At 42.1% G+C, this 22,397-nt stretch overlaps 1 protein-coding gene across 4 annotated transcripts in view; it reads right to left on the minus strand.

Moving 5' to 3' along the window:
• The window catches only part of APP (amyloid beta precursor protein), a 222,601-nt gene that overhangs the window by 48,871 nt on the left and 151,333 nt on the right, over window positions 1-22,397 (minus strand). For all 4 annotated transcript variants that reach the window (XM_074600232.1, XM_074600221.1, XM_074600209.1 and 1 more), the window contains 4 exons: window positions 14,267-14,341; window positions 13,013-13,171; window positions 2,575-2,703; window positions 407-506 (listed from right to left, as the gene is read on the minus strand). In XM_074600232.1, coding sequence (XP_074456333.1) covers window positions 407-506; window positions 2,575-2,703; window positions 13,013-13,171; window positions 14,267-14,341 — 463 coding nt within the window. The remainder of the gene's footprint in view (window positions 1-406; window positions 507-2,574; window positions 2,704-13,012; window positions 13,172-14,266; window positions 14,342-22,397) is intronic.

The raw sequence follows: 22,397 nt of genomic DNA on the forward strand, positions 1-22,397 counted from the left end.
TGCTTGGATCCGCAACTAATTTTTTAGCTGGGGGATTTCCAAAATGTCTACATCAGATAACGTAAATACTTACCATGTAAATTAAATATCCAAACCCAGGAAGGATTTACTAAATATTGTCAGTAGCTGCTTCCATATAGCATGGAGGCTCCAAATGTAAATGAACATATTTCAGGGAAAACATTTACAACAATATGATGATGCCACTGCATGGGTTATACAGGATTTGCCTTCCAAGTATTCATAATAATTGAATTTATAATTTAAGAACACTGGCAAGTTTACTCTTCTTTTTTTCAGCTGGGATAGTATATCAGTAGGAGAAGTAAGATGCTGTATTTTAACTTTTGGTGGTAATTTCTCATCACAGAAATATTTCCTTTTTTTACATTAATAGTTTGCATACCGACTTCATCCTGGATCTCCTCTGCCACAGCAGGCACATTGTAGAGGAAGGAGAGAGACTGGTTCATACGTTCATATATCACACGTAGATGTGTCATAACCTATGGAAATAAAAGTATTTTAAGGAGGGAAATATTATTATTATATGCTTATTTGACATTATCACAAATTTTACAGGCTATAGAGAGCAAGACAGTTTTCACTTGTGCTTGGTATAAGATTTCAGTATGCTCTATGCACTGAAACTGTCAAATCTATTGCAAAATTCACCTCTCTCCTACAGCTGCTACAAAAATAGTGTTATAGATGCTCTTCCATAGCAACTACCTGAAATTCCATGGGAATGCAGTAATCTGAAGTAGGGGGTTACATTTACTGTGGGGCAGAGCACGTTCAGAAGCAGCTATTGTGGCAGAAATCCACAGCCTCATTTACCCTTCGCTAACATTTACCTTTGCCCATACCCATAAGTTTCTACATAACACACAAACAGTGAGGTGCAATGATTGCCGCATCGAAATGTTTTCGCTGTTTGTGGTTTTTTTTTTTTTCTTTATCCCAGTATTGCAGAAAGAAACAGCTCTGAAAAAAGCTCCAACTTTCTTGGTAAAAACATTTGCAAACATTTTCAGCTGAAAGCAAAAATATTTCCACCCCGAAGCATTACTGCATTGTCTCATGTGATTACAACTCCATTGCCTCAGGTTCCCACACACTGCTATGGGCTGAGTCACGACATCCCAGGATATATGCCCCCCCAGGGTACTCTCCACAAGTATCGCCTCTCTCCAGTAGAAATGGAAATTGAGGTGGATCTTAGAAAACTGACAGGGCAACTAGGCCTAAAGAGGGAAATGGCCTGCAGAGAGCAATTTCAATAAAAAAAAGGCTATGATTTCTTCAAATTGAAATATAGCGTTTATGCTTTTGAACAAAGTATTTTGTATTTTGTTTTCCATTTTCCACTGAAAAAAATTCCCCATCAGATTCTCCAAACTACGTTCCCCCAACTTTCAGAACAATTCAAGAAGCAAAGGTGCTGTAGAAATACTCATTCTCATGACAATACACTAAGCAATTCATTGCACTTCTTGTATCTAAATGTCAGTTTCCATTCTTCACTTGTGCTGCCACACAATCTGTAGCCTGAAAAATTTCACTGGTTTTTGTTATTCAATAATGAAGTGTTTTAGAAACTAAAAACTCATGTTAGATGCAAAAGCACATGCTTTAATGCTTAAGACAAGGGAAAGACAATAGTCACTGCAGTAGACAGCTAGAAGTGTGCATTTCTAACTCTAGCAATTTCAAGACAGCATGATCTCAATGTACAAGTCTGTCTGGAATAGATGTTTGAGAAGTCTAATACGCAAAATGTGCCATTCAGGGAGTTGTACGGTTTTGATTTGGCTTTTAGCGATGCCACTCAGTTCAAAAACTGCCTGGAACAGAGCTTCCCATTGCATCCTGCAGAGGGAACAGAGGCAGATTCTGCAGATTATGGCACACTTTTTTTACAGTTTATCCATTGTGCCTGCAATTTTAATTGCTGTTTTGAAAGCCAGCTATATCTTCAGTTTTTGTTTTTTGATTTTTTTTTTTTTTTTGCTTTCTCACCCTTCATGATTTAAAATTCAGCAGTTAAAATGCCGTGAACTACAGTGTCTATTTTAAAGGAACACATTAAACTTGAGTGCATCGCTGTAATCACCTTTATAGACACCACAAGTACCTCCGCAATGACTATAGAAAGGGTGGTTGCAGTCAGATGGCTACGCCACTTCTGGTTCTGCCACTTCAGCTGAGGGAAGCATAATGTGTGTGGTTGCTAAATCTATTACTGACATTTCCCCAGAGGTATTATTTACCAAAGCTCTAATAAAGGCTCTGGGCATTAATGCTATGGAGGGCTCCTCAGGAAATGCCCACGACTGACTCACTGTCTGGATAGACAGAAAACCTGTTTTGAAGTTTGTCTAAGAAGACAAATTATACCCGCCCTACTCCTACATCACCTTGCCTTAATCTTCTGCTGGAAAGCAGATTCTTTTTCATTGCATGTAAAGCTGTCCACAGAAGGGAGTCAGGTATTTTTTAAAAAATAGGTTGACAGAAACTTCACAATGGCTATGAACAAACACAACCCCGTTAACCCTCAGTGGAGATTACCTGAGATCTGATTTGGGCAGCTTTCTTTGGGTCTACCATGCGGACATGTTCAAAGTGTTTGAGAGTATGTTGTCTGTCTTTCTGCTCTGCACGCACGTACTTCTTCAACATGTTGAATACATGACGAGGCTACAGGGAAGAAATAGGGAAAAAAATCAGTTTAGTTTAGCACACCACATGTTTTAGTTCCTTGCGCTGGAGCTGTATCCCAAACCAACAGAACTTGTCCCCAGCTGGTGCCTGCAGCTATCTTCTGAAGGGAGGTCTGACTACTTATAAGGAACATCCACTCGCTCAACCCAGTGCAGCAGGACGCACCATTGAATAGTAGTTGTAGGTAGTAGATACAGTCCCTGGGGAGGGCGTTCAGATTTCCTCCCCAACCATAAGGGGAAATTTGGCTGTTGCATTTCCTTGTCTGACTGCTATACTATTGCCCCAATAAGACAGCAAGTGCTACCTTTGCATGCCAGTTAATGTATGTCCACCACCAATTTCCTTTGGGCTTTGCTTCCACTCTCTCCATCAGACTCTATTTCTCCTCTTCCCCAACTCAGGAAGCCCCAGTGATCCACTCTCACAGTTTTGCAACCTTCACCACCATCAGGCAAATCTCTCCCAGAAGATCCCCTGAAACCTTGGCTCCATCGGGAGCATTTCAAAGATTCTCCATATATGCTCTACTATGCTGAATACTCAACCTGTATCAATATCTGTTAATTACAGTTAAACTTAGCAACAAAAAAGATTACAGTTGCTAAGTTTTATCAACAGTAAACTGAATGCACATGTTCACATTCAAATCAGAAGGTAACCTGCCCAACAGCTGCAGAGAAGACCATATGAAAGCACTACTCTATCTCAGCCAAGAAATAATCATCAGACTTCACAGCAAAACTTTAAAAAAAAAAATGTTAAAAAATTCAAGACACTTCTATTTTGTCACTACTGCTATGCCACCAGGGAGAAAGAAAGAGGAAAGGAACCACTGAGCTGAGGTATGGGAAATACACATCCAGAATACACAACTGACTGAAAATCTCTAAGAGGGCCACCTACTTGGTTCTTCTGAAGGTACTCAGGTTGGGTGCCATATTTTGTAAAAATTTTAGCCTATGTATATATTGTAGGTGATTTTAAGTAGTAAAAACTATTAAATAAATTCCTTAAGGCAAATAATTGAATAATAACAAAAGAAAGGTCAGTAGCTGAAGGGAACGTGAAAAGAGACACAGACTGACGGTAGAGCAGTGAAGACTAAGAAATGGCTATTTCTATGTACTTTCCTACACTGTACAATAATACAGTGCCAAAACAGGGAAGTGTTCTCTAGCATTCAGCTAAGACATTAATTTTTAACTGAGTGTTTATGATGGATTCTGGAAATCCACCCCCTGCCCCCCGCCAGCTCTGCTTGTGCTGTTGTGCTTGTCCATCCTGCCTGAAGTTGTGCAAAACCATGAAGCTGACACAGGTGAGAAGAAAGGGAAAGGTGACCGTACTGTGCAGCAGATTAATGAATGAGCAGAAGTGGTGAACAGCTGGTCTGGGCACTGGCAGGGATACAGGGAAGAGGGTGGGGAAGTGACAAAATAAGCGTCAGAGGCTCCGTGCACAGCTTTTCAAAGCGGGAAGAACCGTGGGCAAAGTTGAAGCTTTAAGAAGACTTAGATTCACAGACAAATATAGAGCCTAAACTGATTTAACATTTACACAAGAGATAAATACTAAGCGATGAAGCTCAAAGATTTAAGAATTTCTACAGCTTAAGAGAAGCAACAGATTTAAAAATGTCTGAGGAAAGTAAACCAAAGGTTTTGCGAAGATTTGTCAGATAGAAAGAGAGAGATGTGAAGCCATTCCCTGCCAAAGGATTAAACTTTGTGGCCCCATGACTGAAAATTCATTCATGAAGCAAATAACCTCAAGCCCCAGCAGCCAAGCACCCTGGGATCAAGTTGCAAGAAACTGTGGACAAGTGTTGGAAAGTAAGTAATCCTCACGACATTATGGCAAAACAAACTGAAATGCCAACGGTAAAGCTTTGTAGGAACAAAGGCTAGAAGACCAGAAAGCTTAACAACAAGAAAATTTTGAAGACAGAAAATGTTATTACCATTCCTGACACTTGATCTTTCCTTGTCCCCAAGACACATCAAGATAGCAGGTTCAGACATATTACAGAGAAATGGGTTAATTTCTGTTTCTTCAAGAGATGAGATATTCCAATGTAAGTGTCATGGCTAACCAGAAGGGTGTATATTTTTTGTTTTCCCTCAGTACGTTTGTATTCACTGCAATATGTTAATGAAACTTCTACATTAAGAGTCACAAGCAGATCTGTTAATAGCATAACAATCTTGAAAATACCTATCAAATACCACTAACAGCAGTAGTCACTTGGCTAAACTGGCCCACCTTTAGTGCCTTTTATAACATTGCTAAATGCCCCAAACTTATCACTATAAAGGAGAAATGGACAGGCACGTCTGGCCAAGAAATCTTTCTGTGATGGCAGCAGAAAACCATAATTCAAGTATAGGACAATGCAGAAAGAATATTAAATGCAAGTTGTTTCCTTACAGGGGCAGCGACTTTGTTTTTTCTCAAGCAAAAATACCAAACATTAGAAACTCATTGTACGTAGGCAGACATAACTGCCTAAAGTCTCAGTCACACTGGACCAGGTCAGACCTCCAACCCTCCCAACAACTTTGCATTGCTACTGCCTCATAGCTTCAGGGTCGTGGCTGATGGCTTAAACTGCCAGAGCTGGTGACAGGCAATGACAGCTCTGCATACCTGAGTGTGGTGGTTACCATAAATGAGGACCCAGTTTTATAGCTGAATGTAACTTTAGTAGCAAAAAACCCCTACCATGTTATGTGATGCATTTTCTCCTCAATGCCTACAACTGTAGACCTACCGCCTGCACAGTTTTAACAAATTTTCACATCAGCAAAAGTAGCTCGCACCCCAAGTCCCACCTCTGTAATGTATTACACACACGTTTTCCTTTAAACGTCATTATGGAGTGAAATAGTTCTGCTTAAAAGTCCCACCCATACAAGCACTTTTTGCAGAGATACTTTCAGCGGGATTCGCCCCCAAATCCCGTACACCAAGCAGTGATATGAACCCTTGTGATGGTAGGGCGGAGGGGCCACAACAGACAGTCAAGCACAGAAGTGAGGGGAGGCTCCACAGGCTGAGGAGATGCAGTCGGACCCTGGGTCTGAAGCTATTATATCCATGGCCATCTATCACACTGACCCTGGGCAGGAACCTTCAGATAAAGTTATAAATGAAAGTGGTGCTATTATCAGCTAAATTAAGTTCCCGAGGCCTGAGCTCCGGCAGTGTCTACGGCAGAAGAACAAATGGCTGACGCATTCCAGGGCCAGCTTGGCACCTCTCGCTCTTCATAAATAATGCACCAGCCACCAAACTTCATTAAAAAATTCTGGGTTTAGCACTTGAAATTCCACTTAATGTTTTTTGGGAAAACTCAATGTATTCACATCTGTTATCTAATAAAAACCATCTCGCAGAATAACTAACCTGGATCAGCCACCAGGGGCTACCTAAGCCTCATGAAATAATTCCACTATTTTCAGTTATCTGTAGTCTTTTTGTCGGCTTGGTTTTTTCGGCCCTTCCTCTGAAAGCGACCAGGATACTCCCAACGTGACTTCCGTTATTCCCATGTTTTTAGTCACCCTGACTGACGCTGCTGGCGACTGCCAGTTATCCAGTGACAAGAACGGTCAGTGACTTCCTAAGCAACAGGATCCAGCAGGAAATTCAGAACGCGTATTATTTCATGAGTCCTCAGTCTCATGGCACACACGCGCTGTTTAGGCAAATGCAGAAAAAAAGACAGAACGCATCTAAGGCGGCGCATGGTGGGCAATGCAGGGTGAGGCGGCGTAAACGCTGCTATTAGACGCCGCTTCCGACTATTTCAAGCACACGCTGTCACGCTGTTTGCTCCCGTGAAAGTCATTACAAAACTCCCCCCCCTTCTTCAGGAGATTCAAACACCTAAGCACAGATTAATCGCAGCCCTTTCACAAGCTATTGTTACAGGCCAACTCATGTCTGTGGGTATTTTAGCTGTTAGTTTAAAATCCTGTTTATGCTGGAGAACATTGTCAAAGTATTATTTTACATTTAGTTTTTATGAGTATATGTTGGCACTTGCATATATTCATGTGGTACACAGCAGACAGATTCACAGATGACATACGCCATTTACGTAGACTATCCAGGCTTTCTATCCAAACTCTACGGAAACTCTAGTGTCTTAATTTGGAATACAGTTCTTTCTGTGACTACAAATACGCACCAGGGCAGATTTCAGGACCTGTAATGCAACGCCCTGGTTTGAAAGTTTAACTTGGTAGTCCTGACACAGCTGGTTAACAGGTTTCCAGCAGTACAAAGACACAAGCCCAAATGAAGCAGAAACTGCTGATGGCTCCCTGGCGGCGAGTTCCAGCCCCACCGACTCTGTAATCCAGGCCTTTATTTCAGGTGGCATCAGCATCGAGATAAGTTACTCCCCCACAGAGGAATCATAGATGAGATCTAAAATGCCTGAAAAACAGCTTCTAGTAAATGAAATACACACACATAAATATGAATATATATGCATGCAGATGAACTCTCCATTGATCCTAGTTTACTATTTGAGATTTTAGGGGAGCGATGAAACAGTGCAATTTCATTGAGCTTGGAAAATGGAAACATCAAATGTAGTTTGGATTGCTACAAATATAACTTACGCTCTCCCCACGGAAATTCGAAATACTTACTACAAAGAAACAACAAAAAAAATCACATTAAAGCGCTTCTGTGTATTTAAAATACAACTTCCCAGCTCTGTGCCATGGAACTTCCATGGGAAATTCTGAGCTGGCTTGTCGTTTTGATCAAAATTCTCTGTAAATCAGGAGGAAAATTTCACAATGCTGTATTGTGCTATTTAATCTTGCCTTCAGAGAAAAATCAATCACCAGTCCTTTCTGATTACTGCTCTTGAAATGTGCAACAATTGCTCCTTTTCATTCACTTATTAGGAATGCCTGGTACTTATATTAGGTATGCATTTTACCAGCTACGTTATTAACTTGTGGGTCATGTTTGACGCAGACACAGTAGTTCATTTTAGGAACATTGAAGAAAGACTGGCTAGGATGAATGCAAGACTCTTCACTCATGGGTAAGACACAACTAAACCCCCATCCAGCTACCTTTCATGTGGAGTTAAAGATGGCTTCTCATAATTTCTGCTAATTTTGAAGAAAACAAGTTATCCCATACACCACAAGTACCTGGCTAAAATGGTACTCAAAACTTCCCTTTGCCTACGCGCCCAAGAGCTTTTCCTGGAGCAGAGTAAAACGAAAACAGTATTTGATCCAATCTCATTATTTGTTTTTCAGGATTTGAACTTACTCGACTTTGACAAATTAAGACAAATTTTGTTTCTGCTCACCCTTTTAAAACTTGGCATTTTGGATATGATCAATCTGCCATGGTTTTGCAGAGCTTAATACCCATCTGGAACTGCCTCTTCTGTCTTCAGTTCACTCATACAAAAAAAACCTACTGGCAAGCCTAGGTGTATGACTATACCATATGCTCAAGCCCACAGACTGGGGAAAAAACAAGACAGTCTGGTTTTATTCACATAAAAGCCTCAGAAGCTGCTCAAAAACAGAGTTAGGTGACCACATTTCTCAAAGTCTGACCTGGTTTAAAAGCAGAGCTGAAATCCATGCCGTGTATTTTACAAAACCCTACCAAATTAAGTGTATGTGAGAAATTCCACAGCTGTAAGTTTATGGGTTTAGAGGAGCAGAGCTGGCGGGTGGAGTATCAGAGCTGGCCCGCTCTTTCCTACTGCACAGGAGGATTTTTATCACTAGATCAGCAGTAACGCTTTGGCTTGCCTCCAACTGCATATTTCCACAGCAACCTTGTTGGACTCAGGAAAAGCCTCGAGCTTCCCAAACGCAGAGGCACCCAATAAGGGCCCCTCTGCAGATCCCTATTCCGTGTCCAAATAGACAAATTCGACTAGTTTCAGCCCGCACTGTGCTCTCTCTGTATCAACAGACACTGCTCCCATAGCACAAAAGATACCAGAGCAAATTCTGAGGGCAACAAGAAAAAAAAACACGGCTAAAAATTTCAAATGGATTAAGGTACATGCGAGGGTTGATCCTAATGATCCTGCTCTGTTCAGCAATAAGTGGTAGTAAAATATAGTGCCAAACTAGAAGAGAAGCATTTAAAACTGATTTTAATAATTATGTGCTCACTTTACTCTATGTGCAATGTAAGGAGGTTCATTAATTACCTTTAAAAGTTTTTCTGTATGTTTCCTTGCTCTGAAACCCTTTATTTCACCCCTAGGAGCTGGATTTCTTTTCTGCTTCTGTTTGCCCCCCGCCACCGGCTTCCCACAGAGAATGTGCATCTCTTACAAATGAAGATTAAACAGGGGAGACATAAATCCAGCAAAATTTGACATGCATGTGAAACAGGGAACACAAACAAATTATAGAATCAACCTGCTCAGAGAATGATGGATTTGAATTCTATTTAACTTGCAAAATGAAGGGGAAAATTTCCAACTGTTAAAAACTAGAGGCATATTGGTTCCAACTGCCATTAATCCTCCTTTTCTGTAGTAAGACCATCAAGCAGGATGAAACAATACAGCATTTTGACACTAGATACTGAACAGCTGCACCCCATTTTCAAAGGCAAAGTGTAGCAGCACAGCTAAGCTGCATCAGGAATCAGGGATGAGGATCAAATTTTAAGTTTCTGGGCAGCCTGCATGACAGTGCTTCTGAGTACAGAGCAACAGTACAAATATTTGGTTTTGCTCAAATTTGTTTTCTAGTTGACCTTGAAGCTATGCAATTTCATCTCTATAAGCTCCCTGGCTCCCTTGCTGCCCAGAATGGTACCCTGAAGCACTCCTCTGGCACTGGGCAATCATCTGCATAACCTGTGAAAAAACCCGCAGTTGACGTTTTCGGTCTTGTACAGAAGCTATTCACAGAGCATTCCCAGAATTTTGTAGTTTTAGGTAGAATGGCACTGAAAATCACTGATTTTCTAGGCATGTGTAAGAACATAATGACTACACTACTGGCCCAGACCAAAGGTTCCCCTAGACCCGTATCTTGCTATCCTACGAGGAAAGCCTCCTCCAAAGGAGCAAGTAAATGATGATACTTCTGCTCACGTAGCCTTCCAGCTTTCCCCTGTCCGTAACGCAAAGACTTTCCAAGTCAGAGAAAGTTTCTCTGCAGCTCCTTTGAAGAGGATACCCGTTGAACACAAGCACCGCATCCATTGTACACATATAGAAAACAGGAGTTCCCAGCAGATCAGGATTTTGACACTCACGGAGAACCATGCGCCACATCCACGATCAGTGCAATGGCACCAGGAGCGCCAGATTCACTGCGTTCCTGTGATAACTAATCTGCAGGCAAAGACTGGTCATGGATTTCTAGACATCCAAAAGCAAAATTAAATCCTACTGCTTCAAGTGGTCTGCCAGAAGTCAAAAAAATTTTGGGACAAGTTCAAATTCAAGTACAAGGCAACATGTTGAAGTCATTAAACAGCACATGGAAAATACTTTCTGCACACACACACACATCTATATACATTATATATACACACCAGACTCACAGTAACCCTCGTAGCTGTGTGCAGAAGACATCCACTTCAATAAAAAACCCTATTTTTCAATTTAAACCCAAATTCTCTCCTTATAACTTTAGAGAAAGAGATTCCATCCCTTTAAATAGTCAGAATCTACTTCTGTAGTAAACATACTAATAGCAAACCATGTAATTTGAAACAGGCTGTGGAAGGGTGTTCTTAAAAATATTTTTGGAGAACTCCAGAAAAACCTCCCTTTTGTAAGATTACTTAACAAGTCACCAGTAAGGTTATGACTTACTCTCTCAAAGACAACACAATTGCATCAAATGTACTTTTGGCTTACTAGGGAACTGCCAGAGAGAAATATAGCTAGGGTGTAAGAGTTGAATTTTCCATTAATCCCATTCTCTTTGGCTAGGCAGCCAAAGTTTGGATTCACAGTGTATTCAGACTTCTGGCTCCATATCCTGCAAAGCAGATAGTGGACTGGATTCATTCATTAGGCCATTCAGCTATCATCAGCCACTCCTAAGGTTTCACCCTCTGCCCCACAGTAAAACCAGACAAATCCTCCTGCTGAAGCCAAGGTCAGTTTTTTCACACGCTTTGGCACGCATCTGACCAGCAGTTCAGAGGTACGCTCCTGAACTGTCAGTAACTACAGAGCAGACAACCAAAAAATGTTGAGGCAAGGACAGTACCATCAACAAGACAGACAAAAGAACTGTTTAAAGACCTTGGTTTTTAAACTGTTTACCCCCATTAGTTTTGAGATGATCTGTGTTTGGTAGCATCATCAGCTAATGTTACCTCCATGCTTGCTGCCTGCTCCTTTCAGAATGATTAGCTTTTGTAGGGAAAAAATATAGGATGTACCTCAGTCTTTTAACAGTACCTTCAAAACTTACTTATACTGGAGTCACGTACCAAACAGTGTTCATCGATGCAGCCTTTCAGGCTTGATGCTCTCACACTGACACAGTAACTGTATTATTAATTTAAGTGTCCTGGGAGCTGACTACAAGTAACCCAAGCATAAAATGAAGGTTTTTCTGGTCCCAAAGTTGCTGTTAACATTTTTGCCCCTTGGTGTTCTGCAGCTGAAGTTCACTCCCCCCCCCCCCCCCCCGCAGTGGAGATGTCATCTGCATTCCACAAACATGAAAGGTCAAGTTCGCTTGTGCTAGGAATGAAGCTGCACATTTTGGCAGTTCTAGAGACCATTCTGCTGTTACGTGTGGTCTCTATTTCTGCCTTCCACAACCTCAGATACCTGCAGAACCTGTCAGCCTGATCCACAGACAACTTGAAATCAAATCCATTTTTCTGGGATTACATTTGCACGAGGCTCAACTTTATAGCAACAGCTGACTGGCTAAAGCCAAACGTGAAATCCTATTTTAGATGAACTACCCCAAACCACACTGCAAGAGAGCAAACACAGCCTGCAGCCAGTCTATGCACTCACCTCATCTTTCACTCAGTTCCAAGCTGCAGACTCCAGTTTCCTAGAGGAAGCTGCATCCCAGCCTTTAACTCACTAATCTGTCTGCTAACGAGACACTTGAGTCTAAGCCCTTCACTACCCTCCACAACAGTCAGAGGTTACAATATGCATCTCACACTGGGACCAAACAACATCCTCTACCAATTTATTACAGACTAGCTTCATTTTCCACAAATTACTATGTTGCAGAATACAGATTAACTCCTCATACAACTACTCTGAAGTCTCCCCATGACACTTTTACCTAAGTAAAATATTTGTCTTTTACTTGGCACACAGTAAAAACAAGAGTTTTGCACCATGGGGTGTGGAGAGAAAAGTTTGATGGTGGTAAAGAACTAAGACGATGATCACTTTTCCATGCTCACTGAATACACAGGTTTCTCTGCAGAAGGAAATTCACTCAAAACACTTAATTTTACCAGATTAGCTGTATTGATGTAATTCCCTGGGAGGCTAAATTCAGGATCTAATGGCTACATCTTACATCGCTGACCCAAAAGTCTTTTGGTAACATAATGTTTTTTCCAGCTAGGAAGCATTCAAGAGGCCGGAGGTCTATAAAACATTTGACTTTTTTCCCCACAGTGTTCGTGCAGATTCTCTTCTTCTGGAGGTCGCATACCTGTTGTTTTGGTATTGAATAGAAACACCACAGATACGGAGTCATTAAAAATTCCATTAAATCCACATCCTGAACGTAGTGTTTACACCCAACAATAGCCATCACTTCCAACACAGGCAAATTTGAATTGCTAGTGTGCTATCTCCATGCCATCCAACACTCCTCACGAGATCCTTGACCAAACATTTCAAAAACTCAACTAACAAAACAGAAAATCACAACTACCCTCATCCTTAAGTTCCATCTTGACATGACATAGCATCCTACTGTGCGTCACTCAGAGGGACGCTTCATCATCCTTCTGCAGACTCTGTGAACAGCTACCATTTCTGACAACCAAATCACTGCCACGTTATTTGCTTAATATTTTTATGTATGTCTCTATCTATCTATAGGTATGTATGGGGGGAGCGTGCTTGTACCTACATTTATGTACACACAAAGTCTAAACTTTTAACTTTCACACTTGCTGACTGCTGCAGTAGCTTTCACACGGGGAACACACACTCGCTGCTCCATAGCTGGACTGTATCGGGTCACACCCTCTTTTTCCCCAGGACAACTACGGCGATTTTGACACAGATGACAGCTTGCGGTACTGCACTTACCCTGGGTGGGACAGTCTGCAGGGCTGTGATGTAGTTCTCCAGAGCAATGCGGCGACGGTCATTCAGCATGGCTTCCACCCGTGCCATATGAGTCTCCACCAGCTGTTGTCTTTCATTTGCGGCTTCTTGTTCCAGTGATTCCACTTTCTCCTGGAAATGCTGAAAAAAACACCCATCACAACAGGAACAGTGAAGACATCAGCAGAGACCAGCGGATGTGAACGTCCCAGTCTGCAAATCACCACAATCTCTCCCACGTTAGTCTAGCTTGGCTCCCGGGAACTCTGCGCTGAACACACCTCTTACTGGTTTCAGTGGGAACTGCTGACGCCCCGTATTCTCGACACCTGGCCATATTTTATTAAACTAACCAAATATTCCTGACACGTTCAGCACAACCACCAGTGAATCCTTCATTTGCCTCCTGAGACAGTGGTTCAGCGCTAGAGAATTGTGCCTAGAGGCAGGTGGAGGGTTGCCATTGTGAGGCCTTTGCATATATGACTTCATGAGCAAATCTATATGGCGGGGTGAGGGGGGAAATATTCCAACTTGAAAGGAAGCACTGTAATTTCTTATAAACTGGCCACCAGGAAGAAAAATTGAGCCCAAACTTATTCCAATAAAGGAAAAGACTGACTGGGTAAAATGCACAGAGAGCAAAGCTGCAGGATCTAATATGCGATGCAATCTGGTTCCGAACGTTACACCTTTTTACAGTTTTGCATTGAAATCATTCTAGCAGTACTGAATAATACCTGACATAGCCACAGTGGGATTCAAGGAGTTTCTGGTTTGTCAGGGTTTTTGAATTATAGTATAATTTTGGATAAAATAATTTTTGGCTGAGGGTTTCGTTCAGATAAAACTGATGGCGATTCCTTCCTTAAATCACATTTTCCATCTCTGCTTTGAGCTTAGGTCCTGCAGATTATATTAGTTTATCACGGCCTAAATTTTGAAAGGGGCCTGTGGGAAGCAAGTTTTCAGTTCTCACCGAAGGCAAATCTAAATTAAAGTGAAATTCTACCCCTCCACGCAGTCACGAGCAATGTTCTGCACTGCTGTTCCAGGGACTGACTGCAAAGTACAGAGACACCCAGCAGCCACTAACAGCTGGACGCAAAAATAGCAACAGCAAGAGCAGGGAATGACATTAAATCCCCACAGAAGTAGGTTTTAAAACTATATCACACCCAGCACCCCTTGGTATTTTAACTGTGGCCCCATTGGTAAGGTTGTGTTTTCCTTTACCTGGATAACGGCTTTCTTGTCGGCCTTTGGCAAGTTCTTTGCTTGGCGTTCTGCCTCTTCCCACTCTCTCATGACCTAGCGAACAAAACAAGGAGCGTGACTTTCATATTTTCCTCTCTTGTCTCAGGGCTTAGCAACAGCCACTCACTGCAACTCTGACAGTCATCTTTTAATAGTCCTCTCCTCCTTTTATCTCTATTAAAGAAGCGGTTGCAACATTTAACAAAGGTAGGAACGTGTTATTAAATTAAACAAAGACGGTTCTTCTGTGTCTGAACATTGCATCAGGACAGCCATTAACCAGCACTCAAGCGAGGGATGTGGAGGTCTCTATGGATGAACACACCAACCCCGTTTCATCTCAGACAGAAAGGAAACTGCTTCCATCTGTTGCATGCCCTTGGTCAAAATGAGTGAATTTCAACTCATTCTAGGTGACACTTTTTTTGGTACCTTGAAAATTTTTAGATTTATTTGGACAACATCACTGGCCTTTGAGTAGTGCAGATCAAGAATTACATGCAAATTGTACTAGTTTGTCCAGAAATAGGTGTCCAACACTTTAAGAACAGAATATATTTATATCTCAAGTACAATGCTGACAGAAAAATTATGTAGGACAACTTTCAGTACCATTCCTTTCAGCAACGTGAGAGGCCACCTCCTCCTGTAACAGAGGGCAGTATTTCAGCAAATGAGTTACTCTTAACTTGCTGTCCATGACGTCTGAAACCTTCTTGTGGTTTTACTTAGGGACTTTAATCATTTCACACCTAGACAGCAATCTCCTCAGATAACACATTTTATGCCGGAACAATTGCTCTCACTGAATGCCATGCACACATGCAACTTGTTTATTTGCAGGATTAGCACAATGTCAAAAGAAGACAGAAGAGCCTAGAAGCAATTACTCAAAATGCGCATTTCCCTTCCTTCCTTTCTCACCAAAACCCACACTTTCGTGCCATTTAATAGAAATAGTCAGACATACCCTTTCTAAAGTGGATTTTTGGAAAGCTCAGAGTCTGCATGCATGACTGAAATTTTACCAAGACCAATACCAAAGGTCACACAAATTAGACCTGCTGTATCTCACGTCTGGAAGTCGAGCTTTCACCACTCAGCTCCTGTCCCAGGCTCCCCAGTTTTCCCACATGCTGGACATTGCTAATCAGGCTCCTTGATGGACAGACTGGAGAGCACTTGTGGTGCCCCGAGGTATGTGGTTGAGCCTATGCCTTTAAAAACCACAACCACACCTGGGCTCAACGGAGACTTTTACAAGTCCCAGTCCTTGAAATGTAATACCTTCTCAGTCCTATACAGGGTTGTAGACCCTAAGAATTCACCAGCACACAGACACCTGCACTCAAGACTGACTCAACATACAGGATTTTGCTTTCATCTTCCTTTTGACTCGAAGTCTGGGAATGTATTTTAAGACAGCAATAAATCAGTCATAGTAAAAACAGATTAACTCACTAGCAGTGAAATTATTAATCTGTAAGAGATTCTGGCCTCACTAACAGCCCAGAAGAGTGGAGACATATATTTTAGGAATCGTAGAATAGTTTGGGTTGGAAGGGACCTTAAAGATCATCTTGTCCCCCCACCTCTGCCATGGGCAGGGACACCTCCCACTAGACCAGGCTGCTCAAAGCCCCATCCAGCCTGGCCTTGAACACTTCCAGGGATGGGGCATCCACAACTTCCCTGGCCAACCTGTTCCATGTCTCACCACCCTCACAGGAAAGAATTTCTTCCTACTATCTAATCTAAATCTACCCTCTTTCAGTTTAAAACCATTACCATTTGTCCTATTGCTACCATCCCTGATAAAAGGTCCCTCCGCATCTCTCCTGTAGGCCCCCTTCAGGTACTGGAAGGTTGCTATAAGGTCTTCCTGGAGCCTTCTCTTCCTGGGCTCTGAGAGCCCAACTCTCTCAGCCTGTTTTCACAGGAGAAGTGATCCAGCCCCCTGATCATCTCCGTGACCCTTCTCTAGACTCACTCCAACAGATCCTGTATCCTTCTTATTCTGGGGGCCCCAGAGCTGGACGCAGTACTCCAGATGGGGTCTCATGAGAGCAGAGTAGGGGGGCAGAATAGCCTTCCTTGACCTGCTGGCCACACAGAACATTACGGAAGACCGAGGAAATTATGGCGTTAATTCAAGTCGTAAACTACAACGATGTGCTCAAGCTTGAGCATTGGCCTAGGTTAGCGACTTCATGATTTTCTTCTCCCTCCTCCCCTTTTATGTTTTTAAATCACATCTCTGACATGTGCTTAATACTCTTTTTCACTCTTAATGAGCAGTTGATGGGTTTTCAGAACAACAGTTCTCTTGCCATCCTTATGCCCCAAACTAACCCTCTGCTAATTCATATGATGAAAAAAAGTCTTGTGGGTAATGTGATAAGGAGACTTTTGGCTAGACCGGACCTCTGCCTGTTTTATTTCTCTAAGCCTTTTAAGGCAGAGAAGGCAGGATGATAAACTGACAGACTACACAGCTAATTGTGAGGGATGTAAATTACAGGCTTCAGAGTTCAGCGCTGGTGCAATGAGAGTGAATGGCTTGTGATAAAAAACAAGATAACATGGCTGTTTGCAGAAACAATATTCAATGTAAAGATTGCAGAAGCTGTGCTTTTAGTGCCATTTTTTGCAATTGAGAAGACTTCAATGGCTGAAAGCATCTCTGTGTGTATGCTAACCAACAGAAGATACAGCTGCCCTACAGCTATCTATGAGCAGTCATGCCACCACCCAGAGAAAACTTCTGCCCCCACCGGTGATCACTTTAGAGAATTACGAGTGACTAAGGAATATGACGTAGCACTCTGTAGGAAACCAAAAAGCAAGCAGAGAAAAAAACAACCTTCCCCAAATACGCATGTGCAGAAAAAAGGCAGAACTTGGCCTCTATGCACTTATAAACCTGTTCTCCTTCATTGAAAGCACAGACCTATCAAGGGCACACAGATTTACAGCTCTTCAAGGCTTTGCAATTTTGCACAGGGAAAAATGACAACCTCTGGTTGAGATTTAAGAAGCAAGCCATTTAAAAGTCAAACTTCTTTGGAACTCGGGACTTAGTACCTAGCAGATTCCTTTTGAAATTGGGCTGGACAGGACAGAGAGCAGAAAAGAGGAAGGATCGAAAGTGTCATTCATTATTAAAAGAGATGCTAAGCACAAAAATCCCATTATATTGAAAACAGCAGAATTTACTCCCATTTTTTACTTTGGAGCACAGAAGCGTATCTGCAAGAGAAAAAGTTATGACAGACATTTGGGTTACAGCATTCAGACCAGCAGCGGTGCTTGCCTGAAGGTTTGCTTAGTTAGAAGGTCAAAGTCATACCAATAAGATGCCTACCTTTGTCAAGGGCTTTTGTTCCAGCCTTGACACTTTTTCTGGTAATAACATCATTAAATCTCTCCAAAAAGCCCTGACTGTAACCAAGGGGGGTACTCCTACTAAACTGACAGTCAGTTTTAAGGAAGGAAAGTGCCCTCCCACATGCAGTGATAGAGATGGTGGGACCTAGGAAATATGGGAACCAGTATTAGTTAACATTTTTCTTGGGGACACAGACCATAGGATTGAGTGCATCCTTAGCAAGTTTGCAGATGACACCAAGCTGAGTGGTGTGGTTGATATTCTAGAGGGAAGGCATGCCATCCAGAGGGACCTTGACTGGCTTGGGAGGTGGGCCTGTGCGAACCTCATGAAGTTCAACCAGGCCAAGTGCAAGGTTCTGCATGTGGGCTAGGGTAATCCCCAACATCGATACAGGCTGGCCAATGAGTGGATTAACAGCAGACCTATGGAGAGGGACTTGGGGATATTGGCAGATGAAAAACTAAGTATGAGCCAACAATGCGTGCTTGCAGCCCAGAAAGCCAACAGTATCCTGGCCTGCATTGAAAGAAGCATGACCAGCAGGTTGAGGGAGGCGATTCTCCCTCTCTGCCTGGCTCTGGTGAGACCCACCTGGAGTACTGTGTTCAGCTATGGGACCGTCAACATAAGAAAGACATGGACCTACTCGACCAGGTCCAGAGGAGGGCCACAAAGATGATCAGAGGGCTGGATCACCTCTCCTATGAAGACAGGCTGAGAGAGCTGGCATTGTTAAGCCTGGAGAAGAGAAGGCTCTGACGAGACCTTATAATGGCCTTCCAGTACCTAAAGGGGCCTACAGGAAAGATGGGGAGGGACTCTTTATCAGGGAGAGTAGTGACAGGATGAGGGGTAATGGGTTTAAACTGAAAGAGGGGAGATTTAGATTAGATATTAGTAAGAAATTCTTTACTGTGAGGGTGGTGAGACACTGGAACATGTTGCCCAGAGAAGCTGTGGATGTCCCATCCCTGGAAGCGTTCAACACCAGGTTGGATGGGGCTTTGAGCAACTGGTCTAGTGGAAAGTGTCCCTTTCAACCCAAACCTTTCTATGACCCTCTAGTGCCACCGGCACTGAAAAAAAAATCAGCTGAAGACCTCTCCAGAATGTTGGAACTATCGGCATACAATGATCCAAAAAAAAGTCAAACCCCAAAATAAACCTGAACATAACACCAGCCTTGTTCAGGCTGGTTGAGGACTGCAGTATTTTCAGATGCTTGCTTTGGAAATGAACTTCCAAGAAGCAAGGCTATTCTAGGAGACGAGGCATCATTAAGTTCCTATCATAAGCACTGTACACGCTGTGATTCCTAAAATATTGTAAACAGACAGAGGAAGATTAAATTTAAGACATGAGGACGTCACAAGATGTTTGAGGAAAGAAATGTATAAATATACTGCTCCCTTGTGTAAGGTTCAATATCTGGTTCCATCAGGCTACTTAGCAGCAAGTATTTAAGTGAGGGAGCAGTACAGGAGTTAACAAACTGGAAAAAAGAAAGAGGAAAAGGAGAACTGCACCAAACTATGGCATCCTGCAATCAGTTAGCATAATCTCACTCTTGTTATATGTCAGAGAACAGCAAACTTTTATAAAGGTTACACACGCATTGCTGAATGGCTATCCTGTTTGTATGGGAATGTGTCTTCGCTGTTATTTGGAGCTGCATTAATAATGCTTGGGAAAAGCTTAAAATTATATGCTAACGTAATTCTCTTTACAGCACTGCCTAGGAATGTTTACAAACCTTGTTGCTCCAGGTGCCACACAAGGTGTAAAGGCAGAAAAACTTTGGTTGGTCTGTAGTCTAAAGGGATGGACACTTAAGAGCAAAAGGGATTAAAACAGTCTGAACCAGAGGTGCCTCAGGTCATCGTACAAAAAGAGCACAGTGTCCCCCAGTAAGAAAGTCTTTTAGGAGCTGTGAACTATGAACCAACACAACCATCAACAGGAGCTGGGTCTCTGCCTATGTGAATACCTTTATGCAAGCGAAAAAACCCCACAAGTTGTCAGAATTTCATGGTAAACAAAGGGAAACCTCAGAAAGAGGATATACGGAATATCTGCATTCACCCCGATGACATGTTTTGATTAAAATATTTCATTTCAATTTATTTTTTTTAATGATAAACTTCCCTAATCCTTGGATGATTACGTTTTATATGTGAACTAGAATGCATATGGATTTTTTTATTAGTTAATTGGCTCATGCAAAGTGTGCACCAAATCAAGTACCGTTTTACAACTATCTGCTTTATTAAATACAAGCATCGGTTTTTAGTGAATAAGGTGATTTATCTCAGATTATGACACTTATCAAGATTAAGGAATGACCTGATCGTGTTCCAAAACCACTGATCATCTCCTCTCTTTTTAAAAGAAAAAAAAAATGGGCATTTCTGCTCCTATATATGCCCCCACCTCACAGCTTTGAAAGAACTGGACTTTGAGCTATTGTTTGGGTAAATAAAAATTAATAAATATGTTCAGTGCTGCTGAAGGACTTAGCTAGTGACTCTCATTCACTAACTTTTTTTTTTTTAAGAGAAAAACATTGACAGTAAAAGCTTACTAATTTATTTAGCATTGTTTTTATCAACTAACAGGTTCAAATGAATTTTTAGTTAATTTGGTTTTCAGTTAATTTAACTAAATTAACAAAATTTAAAATTTAGTTAGTTTAGTTTTACATTTTTAAAGAAAATGTAAAATATAAATAAATTGCCAGGAAAGCAGACCAGTGGTATGGGGCACAGACAAATCACAGCTCACATGAGGAATGAAACACAGAATGGTATACTAACTGGCTTTTCTACCTCTCCATCAGATCTTATCTTTTTATAAACATTTGAACTATTAATCGGGAGAGGCTAGCTCAACGCTGTACATTACTCATAGAAGGGAAAACTAATTTTTAAAAACTTTAGTAAGTTAACTCTCTTCTTGAAAGCTCTGTAGGGGTCCTGTGTACTTCAAGACATATGTACTTTAAAGCTGTGATTTCACAAGCAGCTTAAGCAAATTAAAGATCAAAGATCTTTCTTTCTTGATGTACTATCGCGCTGCTGTTTCCCAGCTCTGATTTAGCTTGCTGAACTGGCCAGAGTTGGTAATTTTACTTTTTTTTTTTTTTTTTGAAGAGTGACATTGCCGTGAGATGAGGGAGCTGACCTGCCTCACCCTGCAGCTGTACGCTCATTAGCGCTGACAGAAAGGATGGCTGGGAATGTGCTAACGAGGGCAGAGCACGCGCAGCACCAGCGTGATCTTCAGTCAGACCCCTGAACCACAGCCTTCATTTATGAGGTCGCCCCAAATGCGCATGGTAAAATGTGCAGTGCATTTACCCAGAAGTTTTCTGATGCTACGGCTCAGTGCTTTTCCCAGTTCACTTTGCTGGCCTCCAGCACTGACGTCGCACGGTCTCTCTGTATGACGTTTTCTGGGTGCCTGTGCGTTTGATTAGCTCTTTTTTCCACAAACCATCGGCTTTGTAGAAAATAGAAAAGCACACAGTTCACCCAAATGCTGCCATTAATTACCGAGCTTAACCTTGACACTGCGTGCGGGATTTCGGAGACAAATCTGAAGCCGCGGTGAGAATCTGAGGACTGTTCCAGGAAAACTTACCTTTCGCACTGACTGCCCTTCGCTTTCAGGACACCCGCCCTACGGTGTTTGTTAAACAGGGCTGTTTCAAGAAAGGGGAGGTAATAACAGGATGCCAACTGCATTACCCAACGACCCCACAACGTGCCTGGCCATGGCAGAACCTCTCTCCTCTGACAGCCAGGCTGCACGCACAACTTTTTTTTTTATTCTCCCTGATTCTCAGCCTGTCCTTGCCAAACTGAGTCCAACAGGCACACGGAAATTGGGTACGAAGAGGATGGGGATGAGGCGTCCCTTGGCAGGAGGGCAGCAGGCAGGTGCCTCGCTCTCCTCCCTCCCTACTCCCCCCCATGGCTTCAGGCTGGCTCCCTGCAGGCACCGGCGCTCAGCAACACTCCCACCTCGGCCACCCGCTGTTTTAATGGAGCTGTTAATCCTCCAGGGGAAAGGCAATGATAACACTTTTCAAAAAGCATTAAATTGGGACTATTTTCTCTATTTAAGGAGGAGACGGCCTGTCTGTGCTACAACGCTGCCCAAGCGGGGGCAGATGGGGAGCACATATCTTCCCATCTATGAATTGTCCTATCCTCCGCATGCAGTTTGCACCCATCAGATGGCTGCTTCAGGTAAGATGCCCTGCCCTATTTATTAGAAAAGTGACAGGCATAGCTACAGTGCCAATAGACGCTGAATTTGTTCTATGAGCTTAATTTGAGGCTTACTCTTAACATTTTAGCGCAGAGCTAAAGGTTAATGTGTCAGTAACACACATAAACACTGAAAATGCAACAGGGGGACAAAGTTACAATGAAAAATTATAGTAAAATAGCTACACTGATCTATGCAGTGCACCCAAGTTAAACTACATTAATTTTTGTGGTTGTTCCATCCTAAAAAAATACGCACCACAGGCTTTCCTTTAAACCTCTTATTTTTTCTACTTTGTTGTTATTAGAGCAGAACTGTGACAATTTTTTATTGGCATTGCTATTATAAACCCTATTTCTGAGAGAGTGAATAGCTCATCTCTTACTGTTCAACAGGATTAAAAACAGCGTACAGTTTCAGGCTACACAAATCTTTCTGGTTAGAGGA

The sequence above is a fragment of the Larus michahellis genome, chromosome 1, assembly GCF_964199755.1.
Source record: "Larus michahellis chromosome 1, bLarMic1.1, whole genome shotgun sequence".
NCBI lineage: Eukaryota > Metazoa > Chordata > Aves > Charadriiformes > Laridae > Larus > Larus michahellis.